The 15142-nt window shown below is 43.0% G+C and overlaps 1 protein-coding gene across 9 annotated transcripts in view; it reads left to right on the forward strand.

Moving 5' to 3' along the window:
* The window catches only part of MAP4K4 (mitogen-activated protein kinase kinase kinase kinase 4), a 491439-nt gene that overhangs the window by 394952 nt on the left and 81345 nt on the right, over positions 1-15142 (forward strand). For all 9 annotated transcript variants that reach the window (XM_029604813.1, XM_029604806.1, XM_029604807.1 and 6 more), the window contains 2 exons: positions 12443-12560; positions 13309-13479. In XM_029604813.1, coding sequence (XP_029460673.1) covers positions 12443-12560; positions 13309-13479 — 289 coding nt within the window. The remainder of the gene's footprint in view (positions 1-12442; positions 12561-13308; positions 13480-15142) is intronic.

Genomic DNA, 15142 nt, shown 5'->3' on the forward strand with positions numbered 1-15142 from the left:
GTCATTTGAATGTCTGTAGAGTTTTGGTGCGGTATGTGGAAGTTTCAGGACCGGTTCTGAAGACGGTCCTGTTTGATCTTCACGGTGGAAGGAAGTAGGGCGAACCAGCTTCGCGGGCTTCCATAGCTCACTGAATTAAGGAGGTGGTCACGGGAACCTATTTTGGAGGCAGGAAAGCCATTACTTTCTCAGGTTAAAGCTCATTCTTCTAGGGCTCAGGTGGATTCATGGGCAGAAGCTAGACTGCTGTCTCCCTTTGATATCTGCCGAGCAGCGACTTGGTCCTCCTTGCACACCTTCTCCAGGATCTATCGCCTGGACATACAGGCCTGAGAGGACGCAGTCTTTGTAAGGGCGGTGTTAACCGGACCACAGGCAGCCTCCCACCTCGATTGCAAGTAGCTTTTGTACATCCCATTGGTCCTGAGTCCGTCTGGCTACACGCTAGGAAATGGAGAAATTACTTACCTGATAATTTTGTTTTCCTTAGTGTAGGCAGATGGACTCAGCATCCCGCCCTCGGCTGCCCAAGAACAGTGCCAAGGATTCGCTCGTGGAATGGATATCAATTCCAAGAGATTACTGATAAGCTGTCATCTAGTCCCTAAATCAGGGCATCTGTATTCTTACTGGAGTTCAGTGTTTATGATTGGTTGAGTACAGTTATGGTTATCCATTTTTATTCATATTTTTAATTAGGTTTTTTCATTAGTATGTCCACAGTGGCTTTTGAAGAGACTACTGAATGGCTGAGGTCACTGTAGGGGTGCATCTAGGGTGACGTCAGCTTTGAAACCTGACTCTGTCTCCATTTGCTGGCAGGGGAGCACAACCCATTGGTCCTGAGTCCATCTGCCTACACTAAGGAAAATGAAATTATCAGGTAAGTAATTTTCTTCATTGTTTTTTGTTAATGAAAGGATGTATGATCTTTGATTTGAAGGCCAAGGACTTTTTATTTTTCCTTTCAATTAAGACTTGTTAAAAGGCTAGGCACAGGAATGAACCACTAAGTGTGGTGGTTCACATGTCTGTCTTAAGTACCCCAAAAAAGGCTGCCAGTTTTCAGGTTAACCACATACATAAATGAACCTGTTTCATGGATCAGATGGATGCTAACCTATTTTCTGAATATTCATTGTGGATATCCAGGCTTGTTTTAGAGTTCTCGGGGACTGGATTTTGGGACCCATTGGCTTATTAGAATGTTGCTAGTCCAGGAAGGCAGCAAGTACTCTGCTCTTCACCATTAATGTACAAACAACAAGTCACCCATGGCTTGAAATTCAGAAGAAAACAGTAGGTAAACTTATTCCGCCAACTTGCATGGGATAATTCAGCAGCATGATTTTGCTGCTGAATATCCCTGTATTTGGTGCTGCTTAGCCCGATAAGTTATATCCGGCTAAGTTAGACCTGCTCTAACTTAATCAGATAAGTCCAAATATTGGTATTTATACAGCTGTTAGCCAGATAAGTAGTGCTGCCCCAATCTGCCCACTGGATATCCTGCTAATTACTTAGCCAGATAAGTGGTTTATCTGGCTACGTGGTGGCCGCTGAATGTAGCTGGATATTTAGTGGCTTCCTCTTAGCCGGCTAAGTAGCATTTGGATATTGGTCTCTCAGAGTTTAAAAGAACAGGCTGTCTGAAGGTGTCAGTAAGTAGAAAGGAAGTAAAAAAAAAACCAAACAAAAAAAAAACAAAACAAAAAAGCAATTTTAATTCCAGATATTAGAATGTTTGATTAGGCTTGCTTTGTGTAATCAGTCAAGTGGTGGTGCTTGGCTGCTTTTTCTGAGTGGTTTATAAAGTGCCAGTATAGGAGCAGCTGATGGATCTGGCTATGCATCGTGTGGAGGCTGGTGCATACTAAAATGTTCTTAAGTATAAAATGCAATGGAGGGATATTTTCAAAAGCTGTTTACCCAAGTAGATAGGCTGAATGAAAACTCTGCCTCCTAGACTTCCTTTACGGGCCGATTCAGTAACAACACAGGAGAGCGGACGAACGCCCGCTCTCCCGGCGCACGCACCGGCCACTTGGTGCGCGCGATTCAGTATTCAAATTAGGTGGTGCGGTAGAAACGGGCAAAAGGAGGCACTAGGGACACTAGCGCGTCCCTAGCGCCTCCTTTTGACCCGGAGCGGCGGCTGTCAGCAGGTTTGACAGCCGACGCTCAATTTTGCTGGCGTCGGTTCTCGAGCCCGCTGACAGCCACGGGCTCGGAAACCAGATGCAGGCAAAATTGAGCGTCCGGTTTTCGGCCCAACAGCCGCCAACTTAATATCGCTATGATATTAAGTTGGAGGGTGCACAGAAAAGCAGTGTTTACTGTTTTTCTGTGCACTTTCCCGGTGCCGGCAGAAACTAGTGCCTACCTTTGGGTAGGCGCTAATTTCTTAGAGTAAAATGTGCGGCTTGGCTGCACATTTTACTTGCTGTATCCCGCGCGCATACCTAATAGGGCCTTCAACATGCATTTGCATGTTGAGGGCGCTATTAGGTGCCTCGGGTTGGACGCACATTTTCCGCCCCTTACTGAATAAGGGGTAAGGGAAAACGTGCGTCCAAGGGCAGGTACTGTATCGGCCTGTTAGAGAGGATCCTACTGTGGGGTTATGCCAGGGGAGGCAACAAGGCATGTAGTTCTGTATTTTACTAACTCTGCTTGATGTTTGACCTGAAAAAGTATATCCAGAAAAACAGATACAGATCTCTGCAGATGCTTTTATTGCCCTGGGCATTTTTCAAAAGGAAAATACATGTATGGCTTCCCCTTTTGGGAATTGGATTACTGGTCACTGTCAAGGTGGCTGAACTTTGCACTGTGTGCCACAAAACAAGTACTCAGCCACAGTGAGAGGAAGCGTTTCCAGGAGTGCATTTAGATCAGGGGAGAAGTATATATAGGGATTTCATTGTTACATATATCTGTGTACTTCCTCAGCAAAATTCTACCCATGTTAAGGTGCATACTTCATGCCCATAGCAGCCTTCAAAATGAAAATGCATGTACCCTAGCTTTGAGAATTGATACAAACCTCACGGGTAAAAAATTATGCACAGTAACTTAATAGCCAAACCAAGTTCTCTGGGAATTAACATAGCGTTAAATAAAATGTCATTTTTGTGTGTGTATGTGTGAATGTGGGTATGCTTATATATGTATATATGTGTGTGTGTGGTGCGTATGTATATAAACAAATGAACCCCTTGACTTGTGTAACAATTCTTGTATTAAATGCCTATGCAGTGGGTAGATTGGGGCAGCGCTGCTTATCTGGCTAACTTAACTGGATAAGTGCCGATATTTGGACATCTGGTTAAGTTAATCAGATAAGTTAGATGTGTGCCATAGAGCAGGTCTAACTTGGCCAGATAAGTAGCACCAAATACAGGGGTATTCAGCAGCATAACTAACTCTTTCTGGTGGAGACTCTTGTCAGGAAATCATGCTGTATGAGAAGACAGTGTAAGACCTAAAGACAGTGGGTGATGGCAGCTCGCGATAAATCCCCTATTTGAAATGCAGTGGCAAGTATACCTTGAGACAATATTACTTGGAATTGAGTAACCGAAATCCCCTTGAGGAAGCTCGTTTTTAATGGGTGAAATAAGGGCCTCCTTGGGGGTCGGTGAAGCTTTAACAAAAAAAAGAGAACTTTTCCCAACGTGTTTATAGCAATTTCATGTATGAGGCTGGTGGTGATTTTTGATCAGAAAGACTTGTGAATATCTCTTCTGAAGCTTATAGCATTTGGGAAAATGGAATCACGGAGGACATCAGATGCAAGATTTGCAGTATTGCTGTTATAAAAGGATTGTTGCATATGTGAAGGGGTTCATTTGTTTATATTTTTTAATACAGTGTTGTAAGTTTGGACCCTTCTACTCTAAGGTAGTAAGTGCCATCATTGTTTTTCTACTCTGTATCTATGTATTTATATATTCTTACTGCTCTTATGATGGGAGGTATAACTAGGCTAGATGCAAATTATGGAACATGCTGCCATACTTAAGATATTAAGAATAGTGTGAGTGCTATTCACAGCTCATGATTTATAATTTTTTAAATGTAAATGTGAGTTGTCCTATGCTTAGCTTTTCCAAGGTACCTGTGATGATTATAGAATCACAAGCGAACTGCTGGGGCCATGCCTACAGATTTCATATTCTCTCTTAACTGTTGATCTCTGATTTATTAAAATTAGTTACTTGTCCTTCATATGCATCATTTTATTTTAGAAGGAAAAAATATAAAAAGTTCTAATACTGATATTCAACTGCTGCAAATTTGCTTCTGCTGCTGTTGGTAGCTAAATGGAATTAGCAGCACTTTGATATTAACTATTTTGAAATCTGATTTACTGCTCATACAGGTGAAATATTTGACGTGTACCAACCAAATTATTTTGACACAGATATAACTAACTCAGAATATGGACCTAATTTGGGTTGAATGAGTTACATATGAAAATAAGTAAAGGTTTATGTAGGAAATTTTTTTTCTATGTTATATCTGTAAGTGCAAAGATCCAAAAAGTAGGACTTTATTCTTTAATGAGGTAGGACCAGACTAGCCTCTGAGTAGATAATGGGTATTGAACCATTTTTGTATTCTGCTTATATCACCTGCTTAAATGGAAATCTCATTGTGCACCTGAAGAGGTTTACTTCTTAGCTCTCCTAAATTTTGTCAGTCTGTTCTTTGCACATTCTGGACTTAACATATGAAGTGATGAATCAACTAGACAGGAAGTTCAAGCTCAGTCAAAGAATGGTATCCCTGTCCTCATTATTTTCATTGTCTTTCTATTGAAAATAGACCTGAAAAAAAAATACATGGTGACAGTTTTAGCTTCTGAGCTCCAAGTTCAAAATCTTAAGAATGGTGTTATCGGTTTGCTTTAAAACCCCAGGATGCAAAGTATGCATCTCCCAGGCAGCGTTGCTATTGACACCGTTACTAGTGAAAGGATACGAGTCATCTTTCAGTTGTGCACCCACTTCCAAGTGTCTGTCAACGGAACTAACAACCCTTACAGAAGGTCTTGGTTGGCTGTAATTATTTTTGGTATAGTAGTAAGATGGGTAGCTGGTACTGAAGATGCTAAATGCAATAGTGATCTTGCATTTTGTGGGAATCTGCTCTCATGTTGGTAAAAAAACATTGCTGTTTATCCAGGTTCCTTTTACATACAGGATTCTTGAATTGGTGGCCTTCCACTTTAATGTGTGATGATTAAATCAAACAATGCACTAACCTAGCAGGGGTTTTCTTTAATAGCATCTTATTCCTCATATTTAACAGTTCATTTTTTTCACTTGTCTTTCTTCTCATGCTTTACCTCAAGTTTTGCAATGCACTGCCAAATATGCTGTCATCTTTTACATATGCATTTCTTCCTCCTATGCCTACCTTTGGCATAAGTTTTGTATTTCTTTATCTGAAATGATGGTGAAAGTTTTCTGGTGATAAGCTCAGATTTGCTTAAAAGAATAATACCAAAGATTTGGTAACTTTAAGTCAAACGTTACCCCTAAATTCTCAGTAACCAAGTATCGGGCATAAAAATCCTAACTGACCAAGGCCACCTTTTCAGTGAGGACCCTGTACCTGTGAGCAATAAATATAGTGCTAATGGTGGATTGACATACATATTAGACACCCTGCTATGACCTCACTCTGGGCTACAAGGAATGTGTGGTCCTGGTCAATACCAGTTATCTAAGGCAACTGCGGACACGTGAAGAGGACATAGCTCCCAGAGTCAGGGTGCGGCCCTGGCCTGGTTGAGTCATTGCTTTTCCTAGGCCATCAACCACTGGGGTTGATTTTTCACCAATGAGAGCATTATCCCAGGCCCTGCTCTGCTCGAGCCCTGAATGGTTTCCAGTACCTTTTAGGGATCTCTGGAAACTCCAGAAAGTGATGGCTACCCTAATACCCTTAGGAGCTCGTGGAACCTCCAGAGAGTGGTTCTTAGATCCTCGGGAATCTGACAGCTCATAATAAAATTAAAAAAAAAAAAGGAAAGAGCAAAAGGGCCTACAAGACTCTCTCTCTCTCTGCCTCTGTCCCTCTACCTGTAGAAGGAACAGCAGAGGCAAGCGGAAGACGTGCCTCCCTGATAATTCAATGGCTTTCTGGAGCTGCTAAGTAGCAATAGTAGTACATACTTCAGATGGAAGAAAACTCGGACTCGGCTGCCTGGTAATCTAGTATTTGGGTCTGTACACAGCTGTGGATAAACTGAACATGCTTATGCACAATGGAGGAGTTGAAGCTTAACTTCTTTGTGCAGTTTGCCTATATATATATATATATATATGTTCAATTTACCCACAGCTATATATATTTATATTTAATTAGCTCGATGTCCTATGGGTTGCAGAGCTGAGCCTCTTGTATGATGGCTCAAATGATTTGCCTTTTGCTGCTTAAATCTTACCTTAACAGCATATCCTCAATGCAGCTGCTGTGGCTTGGGTTAGTAACAGGAAACCCTGATTTTATATTCTAACAGTGTCGCCTTTACACTGGTTCACTAAACTACACACAAAAAAAAACACTGATATGAGCTGACAAAGTATTCTGATACAAGCCTCTGAAAAGTGTGCAGAGCTAACCTGAAGTGAATACTGACATAAGCGGCAGCTTTACCTCAGTAATTAACACCACCTACAATAGCAAGGCAGAGAGCCTTGGGCGCTCTAGGGAATGCCTCAGATGGGCTGCTGGCCCACGCATTGTGTTGTCTTGTAAACCACATCCTAGCAGCCCTTAGAGAGAGTGCAGTTTTCAGCCCTGCAATGTTACAGGGACAATTTACACTTCACTGAAGGATTCTGAGAAGGCTCTGGCTGGGGGAGCCAAGCAGGTACCCATCCCTGCAGGCTCCTTCTGCCTGACGGAAACCCTCGTAGGCTAACTGAGTTGGAAAGCCATAGCTTAGTCTTAATGCTAGGCAAGTTAGAATCAAGAGCAGAATTGTTGATTGATCCAGAGCAGATGTTGCAGGATGAGAAAGCCCAGAGCCACTTGGGGAAAGGGCACCTTCCTCCCCTTGTGGGCATGCTGGGAGGAGATATGGGGAAGGTTCACCCCCTCCAGATGCCTGGGAGGGCTATAAAGATCTCTGGCAGGGATCCTGTTCACCACAGCTCATTAGGTCAGTACACAGAGCTTATCTAGCCATGCAGGGGGACCCCCATGCATTCTAGTTTCTCTGGTATAAGCCTGGCCGCCGAGGCACAGCAGGCCAAAGGGGGGTAGGAAAAATTCAGAGCCCTTTCAGGATGTTCAAGCTCCTAGGCCCAGGGATGGCTTTAGGATTCTTACCCCCCTTCCAGACACTTTGATGCTTTACCTCCACCGCCTGTAGAGCATTGTTACAGGGTAGCCTAGGGCTGTCCTATGCGGAATGAGATTCAGCAGAGCTAGAAGATGGTAAATTTTAGCCAGCTTACTGTGCCTAAATGGTTTCTGTTCTACGCACAGGGCTGCCCAGGCCTCCAGGGAAGCTCAGGTACTGGGAGAGAATTCTCTCTCCCCCCCCCCCCCCCCCCCCCCCCCGCCAACCACGGTTTCCTTTAGCTTCGCAGGCTCACACAGGTCACCAACTCAGCTCACATGGCAAACATCATGAGCACAAGAAGCCCTGATGATATTTACATTACACTGGCTTGCAGCACACAAATCTGAACTCAGTTTACAAAGAAGTGCATAAAAGAAAATGTGTGCAGATATAGCTTTTTAAAAGTTAGGAGCATTGCCCTAGGGTTCCCCGGAGGAAGAGGGGGAGTGAGTATTGGATGAGGCTAGCTCCAACATATGACTAGCCCAGAAAAAGGAGCCATCAGCCCTCATTTCCAGTATGGTGGCCATTTTTATGGATGTCACTCCTGCAAAAAAAAAAAAAAAAGGGGCCGATGAAATAGTGCGCTCAGGTGAGCGCACTGTACTTCGCTGTCAGAAGCGGGTTAAAGAGAACTTTCAGACGTGACTCTAAATGGCCGGCCTACAAGCCAAGGAAGTTTTATCCTCCGGCTTCTAGAGGACACCCTTCCAGACCTTACCAAAAAAGTCAATCCAGGTAGACTCGGCCTCAAAAGTCTCAGCCAGCTTCTCAGCCTGGACCAGTGCCAGGGTTTTGACTCCTTCCTAGAGAGTGTAAGCCAACTTCCCTTCCATCCATAGCGGTCGGCTCTGCCACTTCAACAGCGCTTGGCATACAATCACCACAGACCAGTGGGTACTGGCAGTAGTCACTCAGGGTTACCACCTAAATTTCCTGACTGTTCCAGCGGACTCTCCGCCTTGGCTGACCACTCTCCCTCGCTCGAACAGGGAGGGAAAGTGGAGGGATTTGAGGAGGGAGAGTCATCCCTCCTCAAATCCAGAGCAATAGAACCTGTGCCCTCTCCCAGCAGGGGCAAGGATTTTATTCCCGGTATTTTCTAATACCAAAAATGTCAGGTGGCGTACGCCCGATACTGGACCTCCGTGCCATAAACAAATTTTTGCAGAGAAAAATTCAAAATGGTAACCTTGGACTCTCTCCTTCCTCTTCTACAAAGAGGAGATTGGCTATGCTCTCTAGATCTCCAAGACGCTTACACACACATCTCAATTACTCCATCTCATAGCAAGTACCTGCGATTCCTGGTCGGCCCCCGTCATTTCCAGTACCGTATATTACCATTTGGCCTGGCGTCCGCTCCACGAGTATTCACTAAGTGCCTGTTGGTGGTCACAGCCTTCCGCAGGAATCAGGGTGAGCATATCTACCCTTATCTCGACGATTGGTTGATAAGGGCTCCACTCAGCAGGGTGTGCTAACCTCCCTGTGTCTTACTATCAACACCCTGATTTCCTTAGGGTTTCTAATCAACTATCCCAAATCCAAGATAGTTCCATCCCAAACCCTATTCTTTATTGGGGCCGACCTAAACACTATACAGGCAAAAGCCTTCCTCCCCCAGGATCCCGCTCTCACCATAACATCTCTGGCGCATCAACTGCAGACTCAAGTATCTTCAACTGCTTGTCACTTTCTCATACTGCTGGGTCACATGGCGTCCTCTGTGCATGTCACTCCGATGGCTCACATCACCATGAGAGTAATGCAGTGGACCTTAAAATGCCAGTGGATTCAAGCTTGTCAGCCAATGTCCAGCATTATCCAGGTTACAAAATAGCCCTGTCTGTCACTAGCCTGGTGGATGCACCACTCCAATTTCATTCAAGGCCTTCCATTTCAGGCTCCAGATCCTCAAATTACCTTAACATGTGCATCCAACCTCGGGTGGGGTGCACATGTAGGCAACCTGCAGACTCAGGAAACCTGGTCTCCAGAGGAAGCCAAACACCAGATAAATTTCCTGGAGCTACAGGCGATCAGATATGCCCTCAAGGCCTTTCAGGATTGCCTATCAAACAAAGCTATCCTGATTCAAACCGACAATCAAGTTGCGATGTGGTACATCAACAGACAAGGGGGAACGGGCTCCTACCTCCTGTGTCAGGAAGCTGCATAGATATGGGCTTGGGCCCTTCCTGCTCGATGTCCCTCAAAGCAACCTACTTGCTGGGAGTGGACAATGTGTTGGCGGACAAGCTGAGTCGCACTTTCCATCCGCACGAGTAGCCTCTCAATCCCGCGGTAGCAAACACGATATTCCAACATTGGGGTTACCCTCGCATAGACCTCTTTGCGTCGGTCCACAGCCACAAAGTAGACAACTTCTGCTCTCATTCGCAGTCATCACTCGCAACCAAGACATGCGTTCGCCCTCTCCTGGGCCAGCGGTCTCTATGCATATCCTCCACTTCCTCTCATTTCAAAGACACTCATGAAGCTCTGGCAGGACAAAGGATTAATGATTCTGATAGCTACCCACTGGCCACACCAGGTGTGGTTTCCCATCCTCCAGGACCTATCAGTATGCCAGCACATCCCTCCGGGGAAGGATCCCCTTCTAATAACTCAGAATGAAGGGTACCTGCGTCACCCCAACCTCCAGGCTCTGTCTCTGACGGCCTGGATGTTGAAAGGTTAATACTCCAACCTCTTAACCTTTCAGAGTCGGTATCCCGAGTCCTGGTGGCTTCACGAAAGCCTTCAACAAGGTGGTCTTATCGTTCTAGAGGTTTACGGTCTGGTGCACTTCCATGTCCATAGACCCCTTCACTTGTTCCATTGCGAGGTTCCTGGACTACCTCTGGTACCTGTCAGTTAGGTCTAAAAACTTCCTCTGTCAGGGTGCATGTTAGTGCAGTGTCTGCGTATCATAAGGGTATAGGTAATGTCTCCATTTCCATGCAACCCTTAGTATCACGTTTCATGAGAGGCTTGCTCCATTTAAAACCTCCACTGCGCCCTCCTGCCCCTGCTTGGGACCTTGATGTGGTTTTGGGACGGCTCATGAAACCTCCGTTTTGAGCCTCTCCACTCCTGTGATCTCCGCTATCTCACCTGGAAGGTAGTTTTTCTTCTTGCGATCACGTCTGCTCGCAGAGTTAGTGAATTACAGGCATTAGTTACCTACCTGCCTTACACTAAAATTCTGCATGGCAGGGTAGTGCTCTGCACTCACCCTAAATTTTTGCCAAAGGTAGGTTTGGAATTTCATATTAACCAATCTATTATCCTACCTACCTTTTTTCCCAGGCCCCATTCGAACCCAGGAGAACAGGCTCTGCATTCCTTGGACTGCAAACGTGCTCTAGCTTTCTATCTGGACTGCATGTTGGCCCACAGGAAATCCACTCAATTGTTTGTTTCTTTTGATAAATAATAGATTATACGTCAATTTCTCTTGAAATTACTTCTAATAGTAGGATAGTCGGTACCAAATTCAAACTATGCAATATTCATACAAGTGATTTGTTGACCCTCAAAACATCCTGTGGTCTCTTTGGGCATCTCTGCTCTTTGTCAAGCCGCAATTGGGATCATCTTTAATCATAGGTCATAGATTCACTTGTGTGTAAGACACTTTTTGTTCATTTTTTGTTTTACCAATTTTTCTTAATTTTCTTTTAAATAAAATATTCCTTGAGTGAATTAGCTCAAGAATACTTCCCTTTCGGGGATGAACGGAGCACAGTCCATGGAGGGCGCTACCCTTCCAACGATATCAGAGTGCAGTTCGACGTGCCCGTTTCGCGTCCAATGCTGCTTCAGGAACTCCTCTGACTGTGTATTATTTCCGCATTTGCAAGCCAAAATATCTTCGGTTACGCTTTAATTTAACATCGCGAACATCCAGAAGGGAATTCCACAGGGTAGGTTCTACAACATAGAAAGCTCTATCACATGTGATGTTTAAGTAAGAAAAACTTCACAGTCTGAACTTCAAGACAAATTCTTTAGAGCAGACCAAGGCAGACACTGCCTTTGAGGCAAGGATTGGCAAGACAGCCCTGTCTTTCTCCCTCCCCCAGCAAGAGAAAATTTTGGTAACTCCCATATGTAATGACTGGTCTAGCAGGAAGATATGGAATGCTAAGTTATAATTACCTGATTTTCCTTTCCTTGAGTCCTGCTAGACCAATCCAGATCCCACCCAGAAAGACAAGGGGCAATTAGGATCAGTGTGGGACTAAGGGCATCATGTGAGTTGCACCCGGCAGAATCCTCCTCCTCCTCCTGTCTGTTTCTATCCTTCCCTCAGAAAAGGGTTTCAGTACGCTGTAATATATGTTTGAAAAGTATGGCATAGGGGGATTTATAGTGGTCACAGTGTTTCGGCAATAGGCTTCTGGCATTGACCCAGTGCCCCATCATCCTTATAGACCAGAGTGTGGTCATAAAAGAAATATCCTCTGTCTCCATCGGCCATGGAGGAGGGAAATCCCATACATAATGACTGGTCTAGCAGGACTCTAGGAAAGAAAATCATCAGGTAATTATAATTTTAACCTTGTTAGTCTTGCCCGCTGGAAAGTCAGCTTGCGTGCAATTGATGTGTTTTCATACTATATAAACTGTCATTGACTAACTGAACCCTTGCTTGCCACTCTCCTGCCGTTTAATGGGACGGAAAAATCTAAGTCAAGGAAGGTTTGTGTACCGCAGCACCTTAGCAAGGCTAGACTTCATTTGATCAAAATAAAATCTGAAAGCCAGGAAAGAAGCATATTATTTGAGTATACGTGTCTGATTTTGGCACAGATTATTTCACTTCCATACTGGGACCAGACGGTTGCACAGAAGTGCTTGTGCTTCTCCTGTCTAAAATGTCTTTTTTTGGCAGTAGTGAGGACTGTAGCTTGCTACTATAATTTTACTTCTAAATGTCTATGTGCCTAGGGATAATGGAAGTATTTTTAAACAAGGTGAACATTTTTTCATAGCTCTTTGAAGTTTAATAATTTTTTTTTTCTATTTTCATTTGACCTTATGTTAACAGAGTTGAATTTTGTATTGCAGACTCAATCCGCTAGTAACACACTCCAGAAACACAAATCCTCCTCTTCGTTTACGCCTTTTATAGACCCCAGATTGTTGCAAATCTCTCCTTCTAGTGGAACAACTGTAACCTCAGTGGGTAAGTTTGCTTTCCTCCTCCCCCCACAGTAAGACGATAAAGAACTGCAAACTGAAATCTTTTCCAGATGAGTTTGGCTAAGCTAGATTGTTGGACTGATTCCACAAAAACATGTGGAGTACAATGAGACAGTTGAGTTGCCGAGTTATCATGGGTTTGACAGGATTGAGCAGTAATGCTGCATTGCATCTTCAGTCGTTGTCATCTCATTCACTAACTTCTCATTAGCACTTAGTATCCTCAGTTCATAAATAGTTTGCAGGAAAAAAAAATGGAAAGAGAATGGAAAGAAAAGCCAAATTAAAGGGGAACCGAGTTTAGGATAAGGCTATTGTGTGGAGGATTTGACCAGTATTTAATCCTAGGTCTGACAGAAACGAAGGCAAGGTGTATGGGGATGTATAGAGGATCATGCATAATACTTGGGAAAGGATTCACACTGATTGTTACTACTTTTGCAGTCTTGCAAGCAAACATAACACATGCATTCACATCTCATACCTCTACTTTAAAGTAACAAAAGCAAAATACAGTGCAATATTTTGTTCAGTTTTAATGTCCATTTCATTTTCAATGTTGCAAAGTTCAATATTAATGTAGTAGTTTTGGTTTTTATATAATGCGAATGTTAGCATTACAGTATAAGAAGAATAAAGGGGAGGAGGAGGATATATTTTAAATATGGTTGCTTATCTCTTGTATGTTCATATATTGGAAGCTAACCATAAAAATACTAATTTCCTTTTAGTGGGATTTTCTAGTGAAGCACTGAGACCAGATGCTATGAGGCAAGATCCTACCAGGAAAGGATCAGTTGTTAATGTGAATCCCACGAACACACGACCACAGAGCGACACCCCTGAGATTCGCAAATACAAGAAGAGATTCAATTCTGAGATATTATGTGCTGCATTATGGGGTATGTGCTACTCTTTCCTCTGTCCCTTACCCTTTGCTATACCTGCTCTCTACTCCATTATCTACTTGACATTTAATCAATGTTTTTTCATCGTCATTTTGAGTTTTTTGTCTGTAGAAAGGCAGGCGCTGTATAACTGGGCAATTCCGCATGTTAGTCATATCATAAGAACATAGAGCAAGTGCACAAGTGGAATCTGTTTTTCTTTTCCACTGTAAATCATAATTGCATTAGCTGTAGCGTGTATCTCTGACAAACTTGTACCAGACGTGTATGCTCTGCTGCAGTGACATTTGATGGAGTTGAAAGGCAAACACTCGTAAACCTTTCAGCCATAGCATTATTGTCACTAACATCCTTAAAGGAAGATTGTACTCCATTTAAAATTTTACTGATAAGTTATTTGCCATGGGCAATTTAAAGAACTTTAAAAAAAAAAAAAAAATTCCAATAAAACCTCAGTGTAATACTTATAGTCTGCAATTCCAGGAGTGTTAGCTCATTCAGAGTGAATTACAGGACAATGTTCCAATCACATTAACCAAATACCAGATAATAGTTAATCGGATCATAGCTAGCAACCATTTTTGGACTACTGTTACAAATTGCCTCTCATATGATGAAACCTGATCAGTATAATGCAGTGTATGATATATATATATATATATATATATCATATAAGAGCATAGTCTGACCCAACATGGCACTTCCTAAGGTCCATCAAGCTCAGCATTCTGTCTCAGTGACTAATTTGGGTCACAAGTACCCAACAGATCCCAAATTGTTGATCTATTTCACTCCCAGGGATAATTGATGGCTTTTCTCAGTCCACCTGGCTAATAACTGCTTATGGATTTCTCCTTCAGGAGCTTGTCCAATCCTCTTTTGAAACCCCACAATGTTAATTGCCTTGACCATGTCCTCTGGCAACAGGTTCCATGGCTTAGTTGTGCCCTAAGTGGAGAAAATACACCCTGCGACGTTTTTTTAAATCTTCTAGTGGCTAGTTTCAGGGAGCGTCCCCTAGTTCAGTTATTATTTGAAAGAGTAAACAATCCTCTCTACCTGTTCTTTCATCCCTTTATAATTTTTATAGCCCTTTTCTAGGTCCGCTGTCTTTTATTTATTTATTTATTTATTTATTTATTTATTTATTTATTTTGAGATGGGGCGATCAGAACTGTGTACACTATTCAAGGTGCAGTTGCACCATGGATCTATACAAAGGCATTACTTCAGTTTTGTTCTCTTCCTTTCCAAATAACTCCTAGCATTCTATTTGCTTGTTTGACTGCCGCCACACACTGGTGGTGGTATAGTCAGCATGGACCAATAGGACCCAGCAAGCGTGAGGTGGTCTGTGATCCTCTTTGCTAGATGCTCCCTAAGATTGTAAGGCATAATTGTGGATTTTCTTCAGACAGTTTGAGAGAACCAGCAAAGTATCTGGATATAAAATTAGTTGTTTGTAAAGTTAGTAAATGTTTAAAAATGGAAGCTTTTAAGTCTCTTAGGGGCCTGGCATTAACAGTGTAAGATGTTTTGTGCATAACTTGAATCTTAAATCTAGTAAGTATGATCTGTACTCAACCACTTTTGGCACTTTATTAGCTAATTTTATTTTTTGCAGGCTAGCATATCTTAATCTGCTTAAAGTAACTTC

The sequence above is a fragment of the Rhinatrema bivittatum genome, chromosome 5 (genome assembly GCF_901001135.1).
Source record: "Rhinatrema bivittatum chromosome 5, aRhiBiv1.1, whole genome shotgun sequence".
NCBI lineage: Eukaryota > Metazoa > Chordata > Amphibia > Gymnophiona > Rhinatrematidae > Rhinatrema > Rhinatrema bivittatum.